Source organism: Chiroxiphia lanceolata, chromosome 2 (genome assembly GCF_009829145.1).
Source record: "Chiroxiphia lanceolata isolate bChiLan1 chromosome 2, bChiLan1.pri, whole genome shotgun sequence".
Classification (NCBI taxonomy): Eukaryota; Metazoa; Chordata; class Aves; order Passeriformes; family Pipridae; genus Chiroxiphia; species Chiroxiphia lanceolata.
In genome coordinates, this window is record NC_045638.1 from 26646157 (window position 1) to 26672674 (window position 26518).

The 26518-nt window shown below is 40.9% G+C and overlaps 2 protein-coding genes across 2 annotated transcripts; one reads left to right on the plus strand and one right to left on the minus strand.

Annotated features, from left to right (window-relative positions):
• Positions 1 to 1826: 1826 nt before the first annotated feature.
• Positions 1827 to 13136, plus strand: PROZ (protein Z, vitamin K dependent plasma glycoprotein). Its single transcript, XM_032679730.1, has 8 exons — positions 1827 to 1995; positions 3594 to 3757; positions 5451 to 5475; positions 8345 to 8458; positions 9843 to 9974; positions 11220 to 11305; positions 11385 to 11508; positions 12039 to 13136. Exons 1-8 carry the CDS (start codon positions 1929 to 1931, stop codon positions 12548 to 12550), a joined length of 1224 nt encoding a protein of 407 aa, XP_032535621.1. The 5' UTR covers positions 1827 to 1928; the 3' UTR covers positions 12551 to 13136.
• PCID2 (PCI domain containing 2) lies at positions 13122 to 25965 on the minus strand. The gene is made up of 14 exons (XM_032679732.1): positions 25808 to 25965; positions 24229 to 24318; positions 23553 to 23626; positions 22789 to 22854; positions 22217 to 22258; positions 21686 to 21740; positions 19998 to 20101; positions 19184 to 19259; positions 18921 to 19062; positions 17754 to 17854; positions 15615 to 15688; positions 15325 to 15450; positions 15039 to 15162; positions 13122 to 14063 (listed from the first exon to the last, which is right to left on the minus strand). The coding sequence occupies exons 1-14, from the start codon at positions 25841 to 25843 to the stop codon at positions 13974 to 13976; spliced, it is 1200 nt and encodes a 399-aa protein (XP_032535623.1). The 5' UTR covers positions 25844 to 25965; the 3' UTR covers positions 13122 to 13973.
• Positions 25966 to 26518: the final 553 nt, after the last annotated feature.

The window sequence follows — 26518 nt, forward strand, 5'->3', positions numbered from 1 at the left end:
TAACCCAATTTGAATAATTAACTTATATTTAAATTGTTCCTTAATTGGTTTGCAAAATGTAAACAGTTTCTAAAACTTGTGTTTTAGAAAGTCCTGTGCTGACATCAAGTGGTGACATATTTTTCAAGCCAAAGGGAGCCAACTTGCTATACTGCATATGCACAGGATGATATTATTACCAGTGAGTAGGTAAAGGCAAGTAGTCACAGGTCACTGGCAGATGCTTCCATGAGGATGGACAGAGAGAAGAGTCTGGAGAAGCAACACAACCACTGCTGTGCAAGGCAAGAAGGGTGGGATGGGGTTAGGTGAGGTGAGGTGAGCTGAGGTGAGCTGAGGTGAGCTGAGGTGAGCTGAGGTGAGCTGAGCTGAGCCTCCACAGCAGCTCCTGGGCACAGGAGGTACTGGCTGAGCCTCCCAGCACCCACCAGATGTGACCACTGGCAATGGCCCTCCCTTTCTCTAGCCAAGAAACCTCTGGTTGGGACAGGTACAATGGGGCTTGGTGGCCTCAGAGGAGTGAGGAGACAATGCAGGGTCCATTTACTAAATAAAACTTGACACACAGTTAACCAAAGAGGATGGAAGGCTGTACTAAGTAGTTCTGCAGAAATATCAAGGAGGAAAAAACAAATATGTAAGGTTATGAACTGACCGTGAATAAAATCGAGCTTGATATTAGAAGAGTTTTAACTCCAAGTGAACTTCTGGAGCAACAGCCTTGTGGAAATTGTACAGGACACAATGCAGTTTTAAAACTGAGGTTGATTATTTGCTGAAGGCATTAGAGTCTGTGATGTGAGCTGTAACATCAGCCAGGGACTGGCCTTGGTGAGGCATGTGGTCTGCTTCCCTCATCTGCCTCAGTACTCACTGAATCTTGTTTTAAAAGTTGAAATTGATGGGAAGTGAAGTTTTATTTGGGGATTTACCCATGGATGTGCAGATGAGTTATACTTTGTTAAAGGAACTGCATACTCAGATAATAGCTGTGGATTTATGACATGAAAACACACAATGGTCTCTATGATTAAAAAAACCCACTCTGTCTCAACAACTGTTGCTCTGAATGTAGAAATCATTTCCTGTTCTTCCCAGAAGCCTGTCTGTACTGGGAGCCAAAAGACTCCCTGCAGTACCATTGCCATTACACACCAATGGGTTTATCCTTCCTCTTGTCCAGAGCTGGGAAGCAGGGTCGCCCCAGCCACTGGGTGCATATCTTAGCAGCCCAGGGAGTGCTTTGGTCCTCTCTGTATTTACATCTCCTTTCACAGACTCTGTGTGTTTGTGTGTCTCTGTGGGACTGGGATCCTGACATTAGGAAAAGTTTCACATGCTCTCCTTCATGCTGGGCATTACAAACCTAACAGTGAAAAAGAAAAATGCCATATCCACTCAGATGCATCCCTAGGGGAAAATACCATGCTTGGGTGCTGGGTTGTTCCAGAAGCTGATGGGATTTGCCCATTGTGGCTAAGCCTTGGCAAATGTTTTGTGGGGACAGTGTATGAAAAAGCCATGTCATAAACTTGCTCCCTGTGGTCATTGTCCAGCTTGTGCTTTGATATGGCACAAAGAAATGTTCATACTGTTCATCTCCACCCACGCTGTGTTATGGTAAGTGAAGGCTGGGGCATAGGAGGAATACCCAGATCTTGGAGCAGCTCTCAGCTGCGCTGGCAAAGGTCTACACTGTCAGCCAGGGCACTAAGAGAAGGGGCACTGTTGCACCATTAAGCAGGGGGTTGGTTTTTGTTTGGTTTTTGATGGTTTTTTTTTCATGTGTTGACATTACAGCCAGGATTTGCCCTTAGAGCTTTTGTTTTCTCATGAGCAGCTGGACTTTAAACTTCATCTCTCCTGTAGCTGTTTCGCCCAAGAGCTGCAGAAATGCAGGCAGGCGCCATTAGGCTCAGAGGGTAACAATGACAAGGTGCTCTTGGATAATATTGTTCCTTCTCTCTGCCCTTTTCCGTCAGACAGAGCAGACAGGTATGGCCTTTGTTTTGTTGTGCCTTTAATTCTAATTTGTGTTACCACTCCTCTAAAAACACCAGTAATTTTGTACTTTGTATCATGTTTACTTTGCAGCACGGGGTGACATCCCTGAAGAATGTCTCTTGATAATTTTCCTTATATTTCTCCTGTTTATTTCATGCACCTAAGTGAAAACTGCAGTAGGTTACTGAGGCAATGTAATTTTAAAGTACCATCATTTATGCCAGGGTAATATTTTGTCTTTTCTTACAATTTTAAAGTACCCCAGATATTAAAGAAAACTTTGTTTTCTATTTCTAGTTGTTGCTGACATAAATATAAGAGAATTGTATGAAAGAGGCTGGTATGCATTCTCGTTATAGCTTGAAGAAACTTGTATTAATCCCTCATGTTTTGTCAAAAATAAGGAGGAGTCAGGCAAGGAATAAAAAGATGGTGACCTCTTAAGAAGGTCAAAACGCCTCTGGCAGCAGTAGAAGTGCACTGCCAGCTGTGCTGGATGTGGCAGAGCCACTGCACAGCAGAAATATATGTTGAGGGTCAGATAACCCTTTAAAATATAAATCATAGTCATGAAGCTTTTTCTTTCTTTAATATCATGTGCAAGCCAATTGCTTATGGGATAACCTTCAAAAAGATAAACATCTGTATGCAGTTTCAGAATAATTTTGTTACTGCTCTCACTTTTTCCAATTCTGTGATCATTAATTATTTCAACCTGGCGGTGTTGGGCCCCCAAATGCTGTATAAAAGAAAAAACCAAAACAACCCAAGCATTCCCTGACCCAACACCTTTACTTTCCAAGTACAGAAGAACTGACAAACACTTGCAGACAAACACAGCCACATACTGCCTAATGTGGGGGCAACAGTCTCCAGCACTTCGCCAGCTGCCCAGCGGGCAAGCAGTTTTTGTTGCATATATCATTGCAAAGAGGAGTTTTAAGATCTGACCACTCTCATGTCTTTGAGCCCTCCTCCTCTTTACTCAAATAAAAAAGATTGTGGTATCTTCCACATAAAGGGTCGTATGTTATATAACCCTCTTCAACATGAGCATTGCTGAGGGGTAGCTTTTATTTATTCTCCTTAAGAGAGAATTAACTGAGAACTCAGCCACGTCACAGCTTTGCTTCTCAGCAAATAAATTACCATGAACTAACTGAAGAGTGTCAGTTTGGATCCACCATCATAAGCCAACACAACTAATATTCACTTCCACTGATGAGTTTGAAAGCCCTATGCAGTCTCACAAAATAGTCTCTGCCTTTATGTTAACGTGCTTCCCCTTTGCCTGGCTGTGCTACAGCATTGCTGCTCTGTGTGTCTCATGCAGTAAAAAAATGTGTCAGGAAGGGCCTCAAATGCTCTCTGCTTGGGAGCAAGTCAGGCATTTCCTAAAAGTAAAAGGACACACTTCTCTGCTGAATTTGGATAAGAAAGTAGAGCTCTTTAGGTATGTAAGTTCATGGCTGAAACCATGGATGAGCCAAAATTAATTCTCTTTTAGAAAAGGAGATAAAAGTATTCAAGGAAATGAATCTACGTACTTACATCAAAAAAACCTTACATTTTGTCATACAATGTTCCAGTGTTTATATCAGCTGACGAGGCAAACAATGTTATCAAGAGACAGAGGCGTGCCAGTTCCCACCTTCTGGAGGAGATCCTCCAAGGCAGCTTGGAAAGGGAATGCCTTGAAGAGAGATGTACACATGAAGAAGCAAGAGAAGTATTTGAAAATGATGAAATGCTTGTAAGTATTTTGTTTTCCTGTGTGCATAATAAAAATTGCTGCCTTGATCTTATTCTTACTAAACACGGCTTCACAGACTGCTTCATTTGTTTGGGTTTCTCTCCATGTAAAATCTTTGCACTTTCCACTTCAGTAGGTAGAAAGTAGTTGTCTACCACAGTCAAAACGGAAGTGAGAAGGTCAGCCCTGACATTTTTCAAGTCCCCTCCTGAAAGTTATGCGTCCTGCACCTTATGTTGTGAAATCACATGGTTGTTGTCCCATCCTGACCACACACAGAAATACTTCCTGCATGGATGAACAGGGAGCTTCTGGACAAACTCAAACACAGGAAGGAAGCCTATAGAGGGTGGAAGCAAGGACAGGTAGCTGCTTGGGAGGAATGCAGAGAAACTGTCTGAGCAGTCAGGAATCAGGAAAGCCAAAGCCCTGGGTGAATTAAACCTGCCCAGGGATGTCAAGGGCAACAAGAAAAGTATGTAGGTATGTTGGTGATAAAAAGAAGACTGGGAAAACTATGGGCCGTCTCCAGAAGGAAACAGGAGAACTAGTTGCTGGGACATGGGGAAGGCTGATGTACTTAATGACATTTTTACCCCAGTCTTCAATGGCAAGTGCTCCAGCCACATGACCCAAGTCACAGAAGTCAGAAAACAGGGACTGGGAGAATTAAGAACCACCCATTGTTGGAGAATATGCTGTGGTAGGAAAGGGGCAAGGTTTTAAACTGCAAGAGGGTATATTTAAATTGGATATTAGGAAGAAAATCTTTACTATGAGGGTGGTGAGGCACTGGAACGCATTGCCCAGAAAAGTTGTGGATGCCCCATCCCTGGGGGTGTTCAAAGCCAGACTGGATGGGGCTTTGAGAAACCTGATCTAGTAGAAGTTGCCCCTGCCCATGGCAGGGGGAACTAGATGATCTTTAAGATCCCTTCCAATGCGATTCTGTGATTCTGTGATAGGGATGGAGGGAAGCAATGCACCAGCAAGTAGTTAGACCTATAGAAAGAGGTTCACTTGCTCAATAGCTGCAAATTCCCTTGTACAAGAAGCCCTCCTGACATGTACAGGTGGATGCTGTGCTCTTTAATGGGAATCTTGATGGAGATTTTGTTTTCAGGGCAAGCAAAGGAAACAGCTGTAGGGCTGCCCATGCATAGCCATGGTGCTTTGAGGAAGGGAATGGTAGGGAGTGGTATCCCTTTGGAAAAAGCAGCATTAGAGTCAGCTGCAGTACCAAGGGAAATGCAGGGCACGTGGTGGTGACTAGTGCTGACGACCTGCAGTTCTGCTCTGTGCTGACCTTTCTGCCTCCAGCAGCACCTCCTGGGGGCCAAGCAGTATGGGACAGGATGGGGTCACTTCCCAGGCTGCTGCATGCTAGGGAGACAATAGCCAGCCAGTTTTTCCAGGAAGCTGATAAAGGATTCAACTGTTCCTCTCTGGCCTGTGAAGTGTTTATTCTTCTTTATAGCTTATTAAGAAACAATAAAATAAGCAGGAGGCAAACCCCCCTCCCATCTCATGCATATTTTGCTAGTAGGACAGAATTTGTAATCATGCAACTGTGCAAACATCAAACTGCAGTAAATATTCTCTCATAGCATGTTTTTCTTTTATCAAAATATTTATGGGTTATGACATTATTTAAGAATTAAAATCTAATTTTCTTTTCTTTTTTTTCCCCCAGAAAATGTTTTGGGATATCTACTACGGTAAGCTGGCCCCTTGATTTTTCTCCTTCATAGTACTGTTACATTGTGAACAGTATGATCTTATCCAGTGCTGGTTTTCTAAGAGTTTTTAGCAGTTTATTCTACAAGGAACATCCAGTCACTATTTGTCATGGAAAAGTCTTGATGTAAAAGGTTTTAAAAAGAGTAGTAAATAGGAAAAAATTTTAGGCTGCAAAAAAAGAATAAAAGTTGAAGTGAGTCAGTGTTATTATAGTAAATAGGCTACTTCTTTTCCTGAACTTAAAGCTGTTCTGAATCAACCTGGGCCATGAGAATATCTGTTTTGCTGATACAACAGAGCAGCACAGCTTTACCAGCAATATCTCCCAGACCTAGCAACTAAGCCTGAGATAAATAGGTGTTAAAAGCTACTGGGCTACCTACAAACTCTGGATGCTGGCGCTGCATCATCCCCTGGCAGCTGTTGACGCAAGAAACAAATCTACAGAAACTGAGGATCTGATGTAACTAGATGCCTCCTGAACAAGGAGCCTGTGGCACCAGCTTTTGGTGACTATGCCATATTCCCTCTCTTTTCTGCATGGCTCATTCCAAGCTTTTCTCTTGCTTTCACCTTAGCTTTTAATAATTTCTAATCTTAGGTTTAGACAGTAGATAAGGAGTGGCAAAACCAGCAGTCAGTATTAATTTTCTGCAGAAGCCACTAAAACATTGAGTCCAAGGAATCATTACATAGAAGAATCCCATCAGTGCTATATAAATTTTACGAAGAATGATGCTAAATATCTGGCATGTTATTACTTCTGTGAGGGTGGGATTAACTTCTAGCTTCAGTTATTGCATGTTTGTACTAAGCATGTCATGCGGGCTTCCCCTCTTCTCTAGAGAGAAGGGCAGCCAGTTCAGAATGGTCCATGCAAACAAGCTTAGCCACAATCAGGACACATTACTGGCTTCAGCCTGAGGGATGGCTTCCTTGCTGTAATTAAAAGCCATATGTTCTGTCTTCTTCCTACAGAACAGCAGTGTGTGCTTCCTTCTTTGTGATGTCTTCTCTAACATTTTAGAGTATTGCCTTTGAAGAGTGGCTTCTCTCCTCCTCCTTACTAAGCAAACACATCCATCCTGTCTTCCAATAATCTTGTTTTCTAGACTTCTGGTATCTGTTTTGCTTTCCCCACAAAGTCCAGAGTACAGTGGGTAAATCTGCATTGTGAATAAGAGTGCTGGGGAGAAAGGCTGAGCACCCACCCAACTGCTGGGTCACCCTTTGGCTCTGTTTTGTACTGCTCCACCTTTGTCCTTCAAGTCAAAGCTGATGTAGCAGCGTCTTGCTGGATGTCAGGGCACTTCAACTGAGGTCGTACTTGTCCCCGACCCTCTTTTATTAACAGTATAAACTTAGCCATTGACGATCTCTCTTAAAACATTACTTTTTTAACAGTTTTGTCCATGCCTTATAGCAGTGTATGTTTTCCTAACTCACTTAATGACAATGTCATCTGAGACATTTCTATTCTATGATGTTCTTTGATTCCCCCCAGATTCCTTATCCTATAATATGATTAGATTTAAATGGTTTGGATTATTTGATCTTGAAAAATGTATGTTGGTTGTTACTTAACACCTTTTTATTTTGCTGGGTGCTTACAGTTTAATCATCCCAGTAGCTGATTTCTCTATAATTACCTGTGTCTCCTCTTTCCTCCTTTAATAAAGGTAGGTGCTAGATTTACTGTATCCCCAGCATGCATTTCAGAGGCTTGAAACCATCTAACTGCTGCAGGCATAACCCTTTCCATTGCTCCAGCTACCCATGACTGCTCCTGGAAGTCCTCACTCCTCATCTCTGCCTGCTCAGCTGTGGAGACAAGACCCACCTAACCCACCCAAAAAACCCTCCCAGGAGGCCTAAATTGTGCTGGGGTGTGCTGGTGGCATCTGGCTGCAGATGGGCTGAAGGTGATAGCTCTTTCAGCCAGTATTTCAGTACATTTAACACTCAAAGATATGCATGCCCATAGCCTGAGAAGATGGTGATTGGTGCTTTTTTTCACAGTAATAGGTAGAGTTTTCATCTTTCTGTCTCTGATGTCACACTAGGGCAGCCCACTGGACTGAGGCTAACCTCTCAGATGAAGTGTTAAATTTAAATTTAATTTTAAAAGTTTAGGCTTTTCTGGCTCGCTCACTGATAGTTTATGTCTACAATAAGCAGTTTTTATTTGGAGTATGTTTCCAAACTCTTTGGGAATATTTCTAGTAGGCAGCTTGAAGGGAAACTGGCAGCTTTGCCCAGTGCTTCACTCGTAGTGAACGGGACATCCTCTGGTTTCAGCATTTGGTTCATCAGAAAGACTAAACTTGCTAGTGTCTGAGCTGCTGTATAACAATTGTACAGATATATAAGAGGTTTCCTCCTATTTTGATGTTGCTTGCTGTATGCTTGTTATAGAATTTTGATGACAACTTTTTCTATCCAGTGCATATCAACCTAACATGGGAGACCTAAAACACCAGTCTCGTACTACATTTTTAATGAACACATGGAACTGTAACTCAGTTCTTTTCCCTGAAGCAGAGCATCCATCCTCCAGAACCAGACTCTGCCTCTGGGCACCTCCCAGCCTCTCTGACATGGGCTGCAAGAGTGCCTCTGGAAGCAGATGGGCTAAAGTTACCCCTGAGGAGCAGTTTGGTGAGACTTAGCCCATTTCCTTCCAAACCACTTTCACAACATTTCTCTGTTGTTACTTACCACCTTTTTATTTTGCTGGGTGCTTACAGTTTAATCATTCCAGTAGAATGAGAAGCTCATGTGCTGGGAAAGGGGCTATGTAATTCGGGGTCAGTGGTGGTGGTGATTCAACCCTATCCATTTCTTCAGAGGGCAGGAGGTGCTCCTCGAGCCCCTGCCAGAACAATGGCGTGTGTGAGGACAGCATTCGTGGCTACACCTGCACTTGTGCTGAGGGCTACGAGGGAGAGAACTGTGCTTTCGGTAAGGCATCCCCCCCCTTCTAGAGAAGCCCTATCTTCTCCTTTCAGAGGTGGTTCCCATGAAACCATACACAGGTGTCCCATTATGCCAGTCATCATGTTTTTGGTTAAAACACAGATCTTGGTAAAGCAGGAGTGATATGTGCTGCCCAGCTACAAAACATTACAGCATCCCAAGGCTATGCAGTTTGTCCCTGCCCCCAGTCTCCCTTCTCTAGAGATGCAGCAGAAGGGCTGAAGCAAGTCCACCTCATGGGTGGGCTGTAAAGGCAGCCCTGCCACTGCCACCTGTGCTACATGGCTGCTTGCCCTGCTGTGGTCCCAGGCGGCGTGTGGCCTGAAGAACCAGGGCTGCAGTGCTGGAGTGGCTGGCTGCCCAGGCAGCCCAGTGCCTCTGAGGCCACTCACACCCACAAGCTGGTCCCTTGGGACAGAGGGACTCCAGAAGACAAACCGTTTCCAGTGGAACTGAAAGGCATAAAGCAAAACAGCATGTGCTTTTTGGCACATGAAACACCCTGGCCATATCCTACATTTTTATATCTGCCAGGTTCTACTTTCCAGCCCTTACATCAGTACTTCTGCTGGTTCAGAGGTCCCCTGGGGTGGGAGACGCCCTGGCTGCAGCAAGGCAGGGTCATTTTCTGTATAAGGGGTGTGACTGTGACCAGCTTCTGGGAGAGCATAGAAGGTGACACAGTTTGGACCAGTGCTGGGAACTGGATCTGTTCAGTGTGAGCCTTAAGGAGGTATGTTATATGAGGTTTTTTGCTACTTCTCCACATATGAGCTAGATCAAACACCTGTTGCTTTGTGCTAGAGCTTCAAGTGTTTGTTCAGCTATGGAAAGTTGACTGAGCATGTTTCTAAGTTTATACTTACTTTCTTTTTTTCTTATCTTTGGCAGCTGATAATTTAAAGTTTCTTAGAACGAGTGTGCAAAATAAGAGCTATGCAGTTGTTCTTTCTGAAAAACAGAAACCTTTGCCACCTTCTTCCTCAAGCGAGAGTTGCCTTCTTAGCATGTGCAACAGTTCCCCTCCCTGCAGATACTGTGTTTTGTTTAAAAAAACCATGGCATCCTTCCACGGCTTGACATGGAAGGCCCAGGGCTAATGCTCCCCAGAACTTAAGAAGTGCAGAGAATCGGTTCAGGGAGATGCTGGGGGAACACAGCTTGCAATGAGTCTGTGGATGTTGCACTTGCTCTCTCAGATTTCTGCTTAACAAGTGAAAAATAATGTGTTGGGAAATACTACCAAGCTGGAATTCCTACCTGTCTCCACACAAAGTGAATAAAAATAAAACGTAAAGAGGACTCAAGCTATGAAAGAATACTCTGGGTGAACTGTTCCCCATGTTTTTCCTCCCCTTGTTCTATTTAGCTAAAAATGAATGTCACCATGAAGCAAAGGAAGGATGTCAACACTTCTGCTACCCAGGAATTAATTCCTACCGCTGTTCCTGTGCTGATGGCTATGAGCTTGGGCAGGACACAAAACAGTGCATTGCATTAGGTAGGTGTGAGCATGGAAGTACAGGAGCAACCTGTTCAGGGCTGGGATGGGCAGGTCACCACCTCATACCCAGATATGATCAACCTGCTCTGAGACTCAAGCAACGAGAATATTACTGGGTAGAAAAAGGAGAAATCTAGGGACCACCACCTAAGATGCCAAAGTAACAGTAAAAGAAGTGATATTTGATCTAAACATTTAAATATGAGTCTGCAGAGAGAACTGGCATCATCTTACATATCACTCACCAGACCAGGTTTCCCACTCCTAAGTTTCGTAAAGAGTAAGTCCACTGAACACTGGTTTGTTTGGGAATGAGGTTCATTTGATTCCCATCAGGCATCTGATGATCTGATAAGTGAAGGGTAACATTTGCTGCCATATTAATTAGTTTAAAGCAGTAGCCCTTTTCACCTTTTCAGTCTCATACTAGGTATCTCATTCAATATCATCCCCTTATAAAGTAGGCCTACCAAAAACACAGAAGTATATTTAGACCCATGTCTGTATTAGCAAGTGGGGCAGCCAAATAGGAGTTCAGCTGTAGAGCCACTCTTTTGGTGATGAAAGCCTGATGCCCACACTCAGTGCACAGTTCAAGTGGGCTTTACATCAAACTAGCTTTAGTTCAGTCCTGTGGACTAAGCACCGATTAGCTATGAGAGTATGTTATGTGTGCTCCTGGAAGGTGTCTTCTGGTTTAGCTTCACCAGAACACAATCCAGTCTGTGTGACCCAAAAGCAAACCACAAAGTGAACTGAAAGTGACAAATGCAGATAACTGGGTGATCCAGTTGTAGAGCACTCATGTTTGAACCATAACAGAAAGGCATGCACATTCCTAGAGTGACAGCTTTAACAAAGAAAACCTTGGATTTACCTTATCTGGACTGGGCCACAGCTATCAGGTATTTGGCACAATTCGAATACAGGACATAAAACTGAAAAAGCAAGCTGTGCTGATGCTTGGCTGGAGAGGAAGCCTCATTTCCTTAGCTACAGACACAGTGAAATCCGGTCACTACAATGACCCAAAATGTTCAGCCCCTTGCTAAACTGTTATGACTACAAATGCCAAGCAAATTATTCCAATTCTCATCAGCTGAGAAATTTGTCATTCTCCTTTTCCTTTGTTCAAAAACAAAATCCAAAAGTCAAGGTGGAAGCAATAAGGCATTTGCAGGTATTAGCTATCTTGAAATGGTACAGTACAAGATTTTGAATTTTTTTTAATTCATTTGCTAGATGAATGTGCATGTGGCAGACTTCAAGACAGTGATAATCTGATAAGTGAAACCAGGAAGAAGCACGACGAGCGATTTCCCTGGCAGGTATTTCTAGCAATTCATGAAACCCATCACTCAATCTCACATGGACAGTGCTATCTATTGCCTTTTTGCATTTTCTTAGGTGCTACTGCTAAACTCAGAAGGGAAAGGCTTCTGTGGAGGAGTGCTGCTAAAAAGTAACTTCGTATTGACCACAGCAGAGTGTGCTCTTCTGCACAACCATTTTGAAATCAGGGTTGGTGCTGGTAAGTGACCCAACACATCTTCTCTTGTTGCAGCACATTTTAGTATTGACAAGCTAAATTTAAAAAAAGCTTACTAAACTTATTGCTGCATAAAAATATTGTAAAAGGAAACAAATATGCTGTCATTTCATTTAAGCACCTCAGTCAAGTATCTGAGCTAGAACTACAGCTGCCCCATACCTCCTTTACAAGCCAAGCAGAGACAACTGCCTCTTGGACATAATGCAGAACTCAGCACATAGCGATAAGCTAAACATGGTGGATTTAGAGGTGGCTTTTGTTTCGTGCCAAAATTCACATCAGTGTTGGGTTTTTGTCCTTACTGCTGAAATTATGCGTGCTTCTACGCAGCATTAAAAAGCCGTCAAGGTATTATTCCTACTTTCCCTTTACTGCAGCGGTTTTGAGAAACAGCACCTTCAGTTTCTCTGCCGCACGTGTTCCTCAGCACGACCAGGCAGTCTTGCATGCAGCTTACAGGTCTCTGATAAACTATTCCTAAGAGCAGTTGAAATGCCATTGCTTCACAGGGCCTAATGGAACAAGTGGAACGGAGAGGATAATGCAAGTTAGCGAGAAGCACATACACATCCGGTATGATGAAGACACTGGTGAGAACAACGTTGCATTGCTACAACTTCAAGAGCATGTTGAGTGCAACACCTACCAGCTTCCTGTATGCGCCCCTGAAAGAGACTTTGCAGAACACGTTTTAATTCCAAAATTGGCTGGTACAGTTAGTGGCTGGAGCATGGAAGGTGATGAACTTAAAGTTGATGAGCTGCAGGTTTTGTACCTTCCTGCTGAGGACTGCAAACAAATACTCAACATCAGCCTCACAAACAGGCAGTTTTGTGGGCACCTCCAGAAGGCCGTAGACAAACGACTGGCTGGAGGAAGCTTTTTAGCTACCGAGTATAAGGGCACTTGGTTTCTGACTGGTATCCTGGGATCTTGGCCACTAGAAGACACTGACTGGGAAACACTTCTATTCACCAACACCGCAAGGTATATGATATGGGTTAAACAAAAAATGAAATAAGACACAAACACAACCAACTCTCAAGCACCAAACACCTACCAATCATTGCAAGGAAACATATGGATGCAGCCAGTACACCCATTTGACTGTATCACAATTCACAGCAATGGAAGTTGCAATGATGGCACGTATTTAACTCCAAGTTATACAGAAAAGCCTGTTTGTCTTTCCTTCTTCTGCTGACACACAGTACTGTGGAAGTCATGATGCAGTAAACCTAGTTATTTTATGAAAAACTGATTTAACTTTAAATTTCTTAGAACTGTTCATCTTAAAACTCCAAACACTTTGATGTTTTTCTGGGATTTTAAATAGTGCTAGAAGGCAATGAGTCTTTTCCATTCTTGGTACCCTGAGGTTTACTTCAGCAAATTCATACTCTTATTTCAAGATTCATACAAGTAAAACTTACAAAGACCAGGGGAACTTCTTTTACATGTCTGTGTTAATGACTGTGTAAGGACCTGACACTTTCATCATGTTTAAAAGTGCTTCCCCTCACACATGGTACCCGTGTTTTCCCTTATGAACGATGTTCATGTCAGTTAGAGGATAAAATAAAACCCAACTGTAAAAGATAGGAAAAGAAAAAGTTTAATTTCCTTTTAAAATAAGTTTAAAATCCCAAAACTACCATCTCATCAGTTTGGAGAAAGTTACATTGTACCACTCCCAAACAAGCAAACCATCCGACCCCCCAAGGTAATAACACTTAAAATACTGGATCCAGTGGTTGTGTTTTCCCCAGAAGCAAATTGAAACAGACTATGGGTAAGTTAGCTACATCATCTTTTGTTTACCATTATAGAAATAAAACAAATATCACCAGAACTAAAAAAAAAAACAAACCCATCTGTGGGCACCTACAGACAAATTGCCCACATTTACTTGAACCTGTAAGTATTACTGACACAGTAAAGCTTTTGGTGTCAAGCACTTCTCTAGTTTTTAGAGAAAGCTTGAAGAGAATATTTAATACCAGCAAGATTATCGAAGAGACTTAAAAAAATGGAAACCATGTAAGAAAACATTATTTCCATTCTGAAGAATGGATTAACACGAGTAACAAAGGCTGACACTTCTCTCTGAAAGATAAATGCAAAAATAGTAACACAAAGTACTTTATAAAAACTTTTAAGTAATTTGTGAGTAATTTGGAATGCTTTGCTTTATTTCTTCATGAAATACTTGGAATTATCTAGAAAGACTGTGGAAATTATTATTTAAAAGTCAGCATTTCATTCCAACGCACTTTGTAACACTGGCAGTCTTGGTCCTTCTGGGAAAGGAGCCACAAACAGTTCCTGGTATTCCAGTTCTGGACATGAACCAGGCAATTTACAGTGTCCTTGGGGTGATTAGGAGCAGTTCCACTGGACAAGCCGAGTACCTGGGAAGCACTTGCATGGATAAGATGCAATACTCAACACACCGTTGACAGTGGAGGAAATGGGTTCTGCTTACTGACCACAAGCTTCTGATGCTGGTGGGATATGTAGCCTTTAATGTGACCCTGGCAGAAGGAGAAAAAGGGAGCATTAGTATGGGCAGCTGGTAACACAAGGCCTGTAACCTAGGCAAACACCTATAACCTAACCACAGCAGTGTGTGTATGCTCAATCACCGCTGCACTACTGAACTTAATATCTATAAGGGTCCAATTTATGTCAACTCGGAGAAAGTTGGAACCATCCCTGTGTTTGGGTACTACCTACCCTCTCAGTTTGAGAGCCTCTTGCCAGGGCCCCCTATTGGTCTGCTTACATTATCTTGAAGAGACACAGCTTTACAGAAGTGTTTCTAAATTTACTCTTTGTTCACTTTAAAGTGAGGATTTTAATCAATTAGTATTCCACACCTAATAAAGTAAATTACATAGTACTTCCTTTTCAAACATTGTGCTGCAACACTGAAAGAAATCTTCCAGTGACCTACACCACATCACATCATCTGTTTCAGAAAGAGAGATGTGTTTCGTTTTTTTGCTGACATCGCAGTGCTGCTCCAAAACCTCTGATTTAATAGAAATCTTTACATTTCAAGCCTTTATCTGTTCATAAGTAGTTGAAATCCCCTTAGAGTAAAAGACAAAATGTGGAACAAACCCAAAGAAATCTGACTTTATTTTTTTCTAATGTTAGAAGGTCAAGAGTCTCCTACTTCAAATGCAGAACAAATCCTTTTTGGTCCCAGTTAAAATGTTTGTATTTTTAAATCAATATTTATGCATATATAGAAAAAATGGTAGTATCAGATTTGTAATGTAAAATTCAATTTTAACGGATTCCTGCAATAAAAAAGGCAGGAACTAGAGGAAGTCCTCAGGGTAAATGAAAACATTTGACTTTGAGCACAAATGAATCAACTGTTTTACACAAGAAAATGTGGGATTACTGATGTGGTGTTTGTAATAAACTTTTATTCTCTGTCCAATATTTTTTACTGCCTCATGTCTGGAAGGACCACACAACAAGTGGTCAACACATACCATGTATATAAGGTTAGCTAAAATGCACTGGACTTCATCAATATCAACATCCTCTACTTGCATGAACTTCAGGGCAATCAGAAAGGCATCTAGAGATAGCTGATGGGTTTTGAGTAGCAAATATCTGAAAGACACAACAGAACAAATGTGTTACTGAGAAATACTTAAAAATTCTGGTTCTTAGAAAAATAGCCTTTCTACAATAAATTCACTTCAAGAGGAAGTCAGGTCTCTCAGAGGGAACTAAGGAGCATATATAACCAAATATAGGTTTTGTTATGCTTACACTTTCTTAAAGAGATTTCTGTATGTGATGATTTTCAGCTTCTCAAGGATAAGAAAGATTCCACATCGAATAAAGAAGGTCTCATGCTTTGTCAGAGCATCATTCAGTAGGAGAAGATTGCCTTCACTGCAAGGATGAATAAATGAAAAAATAAGAAGGTCTCACTCAAATGAGAAAAGAAATTCTCTGACTTGGTAGGAATACGTATCCCCTGCCTTCCTCAATGATCCCAAATAAATACCTTTTACTTAATACTTTTTGAACACAAAGCAACGAAACAGGCATCATACCTCACAGACTTTGTTACTTCAGCAAACTGCATAAGGTCATACTTTTTTAAGAGCTGAACTGTTGGCATATGGCCCTGAAAAATAAATGGTTTCCAAGTTTTCCAGGGTAAAGTCAAATGCATTTTAAATAGAATCTAATAAGCTACAAAAAATCTGTGAAGAGAAAAAGACAAACGTTTAGCCACTTTTTTTTGCTACAGAATAAGAAGCAAATAAAAGTATTTGTAAGACAACCTCCTTGTCCCTGTCAAACACTTTGTAGCTTAACTCACAATAACTACTGATTTATCATGATTTAGGGAGCCTTCATACTTAGTATTAAGGAACAGCTATCAAATGTGTAAAATCAAGATCCCATGCCATGAGGCCTACGCAGATTCAAATTTTATGTCATGACTGTATGATCTAATCTGCAAACAGAAGAACTGTGGAAATACCAAGCATTCCCAAGGGAATACAAAGAGTGCAGCAGCACTGTCAAATGCCAACTCAGTCTGTAGCAGATTTTATTCTCTCTGCCTCCATGTGGAAATAAAAATGTCCTCTCAAAAAACAAGCACCACCACCAACCTCCTTTCCCCCCTCCAAAAAAAAAAAAGAGAGAGAGAGAGGAAATGTTAAATTTAAAGAAACAAAATTAATTCTCATTGCTGAATCAGGTAAGACTGAACCATCTACACTATCAAAAGGAAACTTCGGTTTTTCCCCGTGCACAACAAAGATCAGATTGCACATTGACTTGGTCAGACTTTAAATTTAGTTACATCACGCTATGCTGTTGGTAACTCCTTTCCTGGATGGAGGATTAGCTGAGAGCAGAACTCAGCTGCATGTTTACTTGAGAGCTGCTAGGAATTAAAAAAACCCAACATCCAAACTATTTTAGTACAGTTTAAGGTTAGTGTTAATGTTTAGGCTCTGATTTTAAAAAAGTAACTGTGAAAACAGTGATCTTTATCTAGTTTCTTTAGTGGCTCTTGTACATTAGAACTGCTCCAGAAAAGCCACAGTAATTCCAAGCACTACCAAACCCACCAGTTTAAGGCACCCAGTCAGGACTGTGACAGTTTTTAGGAGGACTGTTAGTTTTCCTTTATCAACCCTACCATTGATTGATCTGAAAATAACCAATAACAAAGCCAATAAATAAAAAACGGAAAAGAGAAGCCAATTATCACACCCATTATGCTTCCCCTTTACCCACTGGACACAGCAAGGGACTGGATAGGGAGCATTGAATGGAAAAGGAAGAGTGGTCACAAATAGATTGTGGCAACTCAACAGAGGCAGGTGATAACATTACCCATGGGTAACTTTCGTAACAGGGCTGGGAAGAGGAAACTCTAAAGTCTAATTCTTGTCCCCTCAGTTACACTGAATTAATTGTTAGCATAATTGCACTAATTCAGGAATAGACAAATATTAACACAGCACATGGGAAAGGACAGGAACAAGAAACAGATGTGTTTCATTCTTTTAACAGAAATACAAAATGATCAGATACTAACCGGTCTTCAGTGATTTTTCCAAAACCAAAATGCTCTACCTCATGACCCTTCTGACATAGGCAAATATACAAAGTGCTAATAGAAAACTCAAAGATAGGCTATGGCTGTGGCAAACCCCTCTCAACAGTCCTCATCCATCTGTTTGCACATCCTCCTTTCTTCCACTAGGTGAAAGATCAATTTATCCTGGTGAATTCACACATTTCCGTGGGAATGTGCTCGTCTGTGCAGTTGATCACCAGAGATGCACACTGCTACATGACAGAAGTTACACTGCTAAGTGCTTCTCCAAAGAACTCAAAGATATCTTTCTTACAGAAGTATCATCAGATTGCACCTTCAGGAGGGGTGGGAGGAACAGGTTGGTTTTGTTAAGGTGGGCCAGGGAGGGATTTGTTTGTTTGTTTGGCTGTGTTTCCACCCTCCATTTCTCCTTTCCTGTTTTGCTATAAATGACAGCTCAACGTTTTTTGTCCTCAAACAACAAAGTGTGCATGTGCTGGCTCTTACAGGGGTAAAACATAGCCTCTGAATTCCAGTAAGGGAAAACCAAGAACAATACTGAGCATCAGGTTTATTACCTGTGTGTGTCACTCTCCTCCCCTTATTTAGAAGAGTAACATCTACTTACCAACAACATTTTTACCGGCAGCAGGTAGATCAAAATCATTCTTTTATTCTTCTGGCTGGATCGGTGACAGTGCTCAAAGGCAAATGACAGATACTCTTCAGCTGCAGACACAAATGCAAGCACCAGTAACATGAGTCAACAACAAAAACAGATTAAAACTGTAACTCAAATTCTGTGCTCAATTTCCACCTCTAGCTTGAACATGACATTTGAAATTACATAAAAAATAATCACACCAATCAAAATACATGAAGAAAGATTGGAGATTCAAACAAAATACAGAGTATTACCAGAAAAGTAAGTTCTCCTTCATAAAGTCAAAGAAAACTTGCCAAGGTCTGGATGTCAGACATAACAGTTACAAGTAATATTGGAATTTTCAGCTCATTTCTGTAATATTGTGCTCCTATTACAGGAGCAGAGAATCTCAAGAAGCACTGATGATACAGCACTCTATTTTCTAAATTCAGATTAGGTTCTTCAGTTCAGCACATCTGCTGAACTGCAGAAATGTGCCAGCAAGACCACACAGCATAACAACATGAAAATCTCTCAGCAATTTCCAATAACAGATAAAAATGATAAGCCTGACAGGCAGAAGACAGTGTTAAGAGTAACAAAACCAGCTCCAGAATAGATTTTGGTCAGGGGCTTCAGTTAATGATGAAGTTGTACACCTAATCTCTAGAACCATTTCTATTAGTGAAATCTACTAGAAATCTATGAAAAGCAGTTTCTACATCTTCCAAAATCAATGCACCGAGCAACTAATATCTACATTACAGTTTGCTGAAGATTTCCTACATGGCACACAGCAACATGAAGAGGACAAAAGAGCTGCAAAGCCTCCTTTGTGAAACCTTTTACAAACCTATTCTTCTGGATGCTCATACATTTTGTAATGCACACACATAATGCATAAGACTACAGGGAACCTCACTGAACCTCATGCAAATATTTTAAAACTGGACATACACTACAATTAGAAGTGTCACATAATCTCATCTCTGTTCTGAGTCAGTCTGTGGGCCTTGTACCTTTCAACATGATTTTCCTTTAATCCATGCAAACACAACTGCATCTTCTACTCATGTTTTGAGTCACATACAACATCAGATTTCACACCAAGCAGAAAGACTTTCAATGTGTCTTACTGGCACACAGTACCTTGCTTAAAGTCACTGTCAAACATGGCTTTGCGTCCAACATAATATTTGTATGTAACTCGCTGTGCCATACTATATTCATCCTTCAGATTTGAGCTGTCAATTGCTCTAATTAAGGGCTTACATAGATGGAGTTTGTTGATCTGTTAAAAAAAAAAATTGCATTTTACTTAGAGAGTGTAGACAAACAGCATCATATAAAAAAGGGTGGGTTTGACTTAGAATATGAAATACAGAACACAGCTTACCAGACTTGAACCCTACCTTAAAATAAATTTTAAACAGCTGATTAACAAGAAACAACATGCCCCACTTTTTGGAGTCTTCAATGCCTGCTCGACTGTCAAAAGCAAAAAGAAAAAATCTACTAGTACGGAACCCTTTAAGAAAATAACTATTTTGTCTTTATAGTAAATTCACTTAATAGATATTTTATGGATTTTTAGAGTAAACGTAGGTGTCTGAAAATAAAAGTCACTGCCAAATTCCTTAAACTCTTTATAGACAAACCAGCATTGTCAAAACAGAACATGTGTTTCCATATAAATACCTCTGCTACATTTCTTCTCAATGCCACGAAAAGGTGTCATGCAAAGTACTATCCACCTGCATGAGGGCTCTCACTCTAGTCTGCAGGTAACACATACACTAGCACAGTAGTGACTTATAATATTTGAGATGAAAGATTGGGGAAAAAAAGCATTTTTACACTTCAGAAGTGTTAAAACTGCAAAGACTGGAGACCAAAGTTTTCATCTTTCATTAGGCTTTTCCATCTAAGCCTAGTGGAGCAAATTTCACAATTGAACAGGGCACAAAAACACTAATCACCTTTTCTGAGAAAAAGGGACATAATCAGTCCCTCCCAACAACATCTGCTGGGAATGCAGCCTGGAGCGAGGGCTCTCCATTTCTAGTCAACAGTCAAGAGAGAACAGACTAAAAATTACAGGAAACAAGACTCAGAAGTCTTTATTCTTACCCATACATGGCCTCAGTAAGTGGGAAAAGATAAGTAAAGTTCATTAAGCTCTTAACAATTTCGTAGTGCAAGTTCTATAGTGGGTCTTTCACTTACGTGTCACTGGCACAGACTCGGAAACAGCTCATCAGTAGTTCTGCTGCTTTTTCCAACATGTCACCAACCTTGCTCTTCCCTTTCTTCACAAGCTGTTGATCTGCCTAGAATTACACAGCAAGAAACAAAATGTAATTCTACATCCTGGTTTGCTGGGTTGCAAACAGTTTAGTTCCCTAATACAGCATTTTATAAAGTATTATAGCAATAGATTTGTCATGCCTGCTATCTCCCAAATCTAGAAGGCAATCAGGCTCACAGAATAAAAGGAAACACTTGCAGAGGCTCCTGAACATGTACCAAATCTAATGCACAGGAGGACAGTCCTTTGAAAATAAGCAAGTCTCAGAAACCTAAATTCAGGTTCAATACCTGAACTGGAGCATTAAAACTTCAACTCAAGTTTACGAAGACCAAGAGCCTGGAAAAAAATTACGGACTTTGAGTTTTAGAATTCCTTATTCAGTTTCTCTCCACAGCCATGAAGACTAGATTTTATTTCTAAACCATATGCAAAATTTTCCAGTAGTAACACACAATGCTGAGACCTGAGACTTCCAGAAGAAACATAGAACCTATGTTACAGCAGCAAGAGAAAAAAAAAAGAATTCCATTGTCAATGCATGGGAAAGATCCACGCACTGACTAATGCAGAACTTCAACAGAAAAAACATAGCAAGTAGGTATTTATTACTTTTTAAAAAGTTTTATTATAGTGCTTGCATTCTCACTAGCTGAAACATAAAGAAAAGAAATGGAAATGCATCCTCTGCTACAGAAGTCTCTGCATCCACATCCTCTGAATATACTACAGTTAGAAGACAGAGTCCAAACACTTCCAGTATGACTGATTCAAAATTCCCCTTTCTCATGCATCTCAGATATATGGATTTGTCTCATTCAGACTGAGACAAATTGTTACAGAGCAGTCACACACACACAAAATATCCTCTATGCAAGCATGCCACATGTGTGGTTTCGTGGGTAAGAGTGATAAGAGCACAAGAGAGTTCTGAGTGGATACTATCATAAAAACTCTAACCTAACTTGAACTTTAGCTTCACCTCTTAGGTAAAGTGACTAGGAGCAAATCACAACTCTGCCACTTACCTTGGCCTAGCAGTTCTCAGTAGATCTCTACACAAGCTACTTCAATTCATCAGCACAAGAAAAATAATGTAAATTTGGGGATTATTTGCATGTCAGCAGTTGTATAGCTCAGAAAGGGCTCCAATGAGCATCAAAAGCAGTGCACACAGCTCGAAAAGGGGAAAGGAGCAGAAACTCCCCTCCTCAGATGTGGTGAATGGTTAGATTAGCTCAGTTGTCTGTGATACCTGCACCCTTATAAAGATTTCCACCAAATCCCAAGGATAACACGTGGAAATAGTGAGTTGTGACATATGCTACTCAATAAAGAAAGTACTCAATCCCTTCTTAAGTTCTAAGCAATTGCTAGGAGTTGCATGCAGGTCCTCAGAACCCCTCTAGTTCAAGCTGCAAATGAGAGATGGACAGACTGAGCAACCTCATTTTTCAACAGGACTGGATGAATTTAGTTTGTCAACAATATCCTAAATAATGAGTTAAAGAACAAAATTAGGCTGTGCAATAAAGTCTAGAAAAATTTCCATTGTAGAAATACCAAACAGGTAAAAGCAATGAGGTTGTTAGTCAGATCTACTTACATTATTAGCAAAAATTCGAAGATCAAGGGCTACAGCATACATAATAGGTAAGGCCCTGAAAAAGTAAAACACAATATACTTAGTATATGCAAATCATGCAATAAGTAAAACATGAGAAAAAAAGCAATTTTTTTGTTAGTTGATCATAAAATCAGAAAAGTATACATTAATCTTTAAATAAAGAAGGATGCATTTTTTAAAAGGAAAGTTCTTCAAGTTCTCAGCATTTTATAAATCTACACTGCAATTATTATTTCTGAAGCCTTTTTTCATGTGACTTTTTAAAATACCAACTCCCTTTGAACAAACTCTTCACGTGTTCACTTACGGACCATTCTACATAATTAGGTGCAGATGTTTAGTTTTCACACTTTTGAACATAAAAACTCAAACATGCAGCAAAAGCAATTAGGTTGGATTTAAGCATCACTAGGGATAAATAAAAATTATAGCCATAATTTTATTTGACTACTACAGTATCAGACAGAAAAGACGAATCTAGTTTCTAGTAGCTTTCTATGATGTACTCACCAATTTTCTTCTTTATGTGCCTGAAATGCTCGCAGGAAAGATGTAATATATTCAGGAGAATTTAAAATGCCATGACATGAAGCACATATTTAAGAAACGGCAGTTGAATGGTACCATATATTATTACATGAAAGACTAGAAACCAAAAAAGCATCAAGTAGTTGAGGAGTCAGGATGCAAAGACACATTATGGAAGAACGTGAGCACAGCCAAGCATTCCTTCATGTGGCAGCAGCAGCAAGAAACACTGGCCAGAGATAAGATAGAAGCTTCTTTATCATTATTTTCCCCTCTAGCCAAGTATGAACTGCAAGGTATATTAATGATTTGAGGGTCTTCTATACTCTGGGAGAAATTAATTTTCTATTTGAGAGCCAAGTGATAGATTCCTTCTTAGCGCTACAGAAAGTTAAAAGAAGAGTGTATCTGGATTTCCTCGCTTAGGAACCTAAGCAGCTGAAGTGGAAGCAAATCACATTCTATTACATTTTTAGAAGGCATAAGGAGAACTTTTTGTACAAGAAGACAGAGTTAATCTGAAAACAATATACAAGAGTTATGGAAAAGGATATTGGACAATAACTGTCTGGCATTTGTATGCTTCTATAAAATCATGGTTTCCAACAGCATAAGTACACCTGTCAAAGAAAAGGTGCATTAGTGCATCAGAAAATACATGTAAAACAAATATTTCTTTTTGTCTCTTAACAGGCATAAAGTTTTACAGTTTATTTAAGAGACACAGAAATGTGATTAGAACGTTCCTAACAAAATGGCACAAGTATTTTAACAGAGCACTAAGCTTGATAATTGTAGAAAACTGATCCAAGAGATGGATGAGGATTTGCTTTATTAAGCTAATACTTACTGAAATGGTCAACAAGATTAGATAAGAAACAAAAATCCAAGACTGTTGAAAGAGAACTAAAGACTGTGTTAATAAAATTTTTTTTAAAATAAAAGGCTCACAGAATTATTTAGGTACTACAGCTGTCTTAAGAGTACTTTTATGACTAAAATTCCCTTTTAAAAATGTTTCTCTTATTTATTTCATTGAAAATTCTTATGTAGCTAGTGCACACAGAGGAAGGGAAACACTGAAACCAAAGCTGTGCCAAAGGCTATATGCAGATGACTGCCAGGTTCACAGAGCAAACTTTATATGGAGAGGAGAAAGTCTTTATTTCCTGCAGCTCTTGCATTATTTTTAAGAGTAATAAATACCAAGTTTCCAGATGTAAGCCCTTTAAAATAGGTAAGTAAACTTAAGGATATCTCCTTCCCCATCCCTGCTGGATGCCTCACAACTGACTTTACATTCCAGGCCCATCTTTACCTTAAGTGGGCTGAAAACATTTCATCATATGGTGGCTCCAAAACTTGTTGACACTTCTCCTCTGGAGATGGAAGCTAAGTATAGAATAAAACGAAACATTAAAGGAACATCCAATGCACCAGAAACAGAGTGTCATATGGATATTTTGTCATGGCAGTTTTCACAAAATCACAGAATTGTTAGAGTTGGAAGGGACCTCTGGAGACCATCTGGTACAATGGCATCTATCAGAATCTTTAAGTTATATTAAAAATCACATTCAGTGCAATGAATTGCTACTGTGCATTCTGTCTCCAGAACCTGATCAGAGCCAGCCTTAAGTAAAAGCATTTGAAATGCACAGATCACAAACACCAGGTCCTTCCTTCCCCCTGCTTTTTTTCTCTATAGTCACTTCCACTCTGTCATGTTAATTACTAATGTAGACCTGGTGAGAAAGGACTTTCAAGACTGTACCTATCCAGAACACTAAGAACCATTCATGAAACAAAATAATTAAAAAAGAAAGAAATATAGAATATTCGTGTAAGAAGAAAAGAGAAGCAAAACTACAAGGGGATCCTGCTCTGGCCTATGAAACAGGTTTCTGAGATTTATCTCCAATGGAAAGGAACCCACATAGAAAGCTAGGAAAACTGAAAGCAGAGCAAAAGAAAGATCAAAACTAGATTCTCACCTGTAGTCTTGGGTTTGCTACATGTGGATGTTTAAATGATACTAATTCTGCACAAAATTGTCCATCTCTGCTGTCAATGGCTTCTTGTACCTACCAAAGTAAACAGCCTCATTACAGAATAAAATCCAGCAACACGCACACAATATATTTACACAACTACAGAAGCCATCTTCTTGTTACCACTGCTCATCCTCATTCATATCAACTCCAATCTGAGTTTTTAAAGGGTTTAAAACTGAATGAGTAATTTTGTATTTTCAATACACCTGTTTTCAAAAAGGTCCCAGAGAGAAGGCAAGGTGAACACTATTGTGTTTTTTTCCTTATTTGTAGGACACAAGCAAATCAGAGGATCCCCACACAACGTACATGGGCTTAGCATTGTGAAATAGCAGTTGTGAGCCACATTCCAGTTGGACTCATGGGCATCAAACATGGATGTGAAGTTACAATCTTTGAGTAATGCTTTAAAATAAAGTCAGGCAGACTTAAGATGTAGATATCATTCAAAAGCAATATCTGATATTAGACTGGCATCTATTCAGAACACTTCTGAAATCTGTTAAGACTGTCAATGTTATATTCTGTGGGAGAATGGTTTAATTCTGCTTCCTGCTAAAGATAACTCCTTGTAAACATTAGTCTGCCTGAACAGTTTATTGTGACATCAAAGTGGAAATTTCTTTAGTCGTGGAAGTAGTTTTAGATATTACTTCTTCTGAGTTCATTTCCCACTGCTTGTGCTTTATTTGTCATATTTTTGTGTACCAATATGGAAAAAACAATTTTTTTGCTGTATGGAAATATATATCAAACGGGAAAAAATTATAGACTAAAATATCAGCAAAAGAGGGAAAATCCTCTGCTTGAACTCCTTCAAAAATTGGCAGTGATTTTTTCCTTCAGGAAAAGGAAGAGCTAATTTTGTGGGGTTTAAGTAGTTTTTTCCTATTAAATATTCAACGTACTGTCCACTGGACAAGATGCTGACTTTTCAGAGCAGATCCTTGTCCAGAGTGATCTCAAGATGCTCCATTTTTGGAGACTAAAACCCAAACAATTGCTCTCTTTTTCTGCCCTTCACTTAACCGACTTGACTGATGTCAGGTGCAGGAAGATAACAACGATGAGAATGCAATGGTCCGGAAAGAACCAGCAGGAGTGGACACTGAAAGCTTGACACTGACAATCAAGTCCAGATGGTGTCCCTGTGATTCTGCTCCCGTTTCTCCATCCTCCCTGCCGTACATTCGGTGTCTCCGCATTTCTGATCTTAAATCCCTGTGTTTCTCGAATCCTTGAGCTGCACCTGTTCCTGCACTCTCTCACCATCCCTCCGTGTCGGTTCTCACGGATAAATTACCTCGCTATCCATTACACCAGAAACCATCACACCTTTCGGGCATTCCAGGTAAAGGCCCTCGGCACTCAGACGGCGTGTGTGAAGAAATATATGTCTTCACCACATCGCTCGTTCTACTTCTAAAACAAGACAACCTATTTACAGCAACGCATTTACACCCACATACTCAGCGCCCGCAAATTAATTTAAAAAAAAATCAGAAAAAATCTGGCTTACTTGCTGCAAATACTGATTTATGGTGATGTGCGCCATTAAACCGTAAGCAGGTAAGGCAAGAGTCCCAACTCTCTGTCACCCTCCGGGCCCTCGGCTCGGCGCTTCCCGGAACTCCCCTCGCGCTTCCGGCACCCGTCGAGGTGGGTCACGTGACAGCCGCCCGACTCCACCCCCAATCGCAGCTCTTGCGCTCTGCCCCGCCCACAGCGTGGCGGGGGGGGCGCGGCTTGGCCCCCGTAGCCAATGGGAAAGCGTGGTGGGCGGGGCAGAGAGGGCACGTCAGTGATAAGCCTCGTGCGCTGGGACGCGCAGTGCGTTCAGCGGTGTGTGGGTGGTGTTTATTTCTGTGGGCAGCGGCGGGGCACCCTTCCTCCCCCCCCCCCCCCCCCAACCTGCTCGCCCATGTTTTGTTGGCTCGTAAAGGTGGCGGGCGATGCCTTCCGTGAGCCCCGTGTGACAGGACCCCATTGGCAGGAGACCCTAGTCATTTGCCCGGTAGAACGCAGGGGCTGGAGCGCCCTCCTCCCATCCCTCCTCACTGGCTGCGCTCCCGGGAGCCGAGCTGCCCGCGGGGAGCGCTACGTGGGGGTTTCGCTGAACTTGGGTCAAAAAAGTTGAATGGAGCTTTTAACTCTTGAAACGGCTGCTCCTAAAGGCGCTAACGCCTTGGAGGCGTGTAAGACAAGGACACGCTCCATGCCCGGGCAGGCT

Excerpts from the sequence above, each read along its gene's own strand:
- PROZ (XM_032679730.1), top strand. The coding sequence starts at position 1,929 with ATGACAAGGTGCTCTTGGATAATATTGTTCCTTCTCTCTGCCCTTTTC. Across the intron at positions 3,758-5,450 it reads TTGAAAATGATGAAATGCTT|AAAATGTTTTGGGATATCTA; the intron begins GTAAGTATTTTG and ends TTTTTCCCCCAG. Across the intron at positions 5,476-8,344 it reads GTTTTGGGATATCTACTACG|AGGGCAGGAGGTGCTCCTCG; the intron begins GTAAGCTGGCCC and ends CCATTTCTTCAG.
- PCID2 (XM_032679732.1), bottom strand. The coding sequence starts at position 25,843 with ATGGCGCACATCACCATAAATCAGTATTTGCAGCAA. Across the intron at positions 19,260-19,997 it reads CGAGTCTGTGCCAGTGACAC|TCGAGCAGGCATTGAAGACT; the intron begins GTAAGTGAAAGA and ends TGCTTTTGACAG. Across the intron at positions 19,063-19,183 it reads TGTTTAAAATTTATTTTAAG|ATCAACAAACTCCATCTATG; the intron begins GTAGGGTTCAAG and ends TTTTTTTAACAG.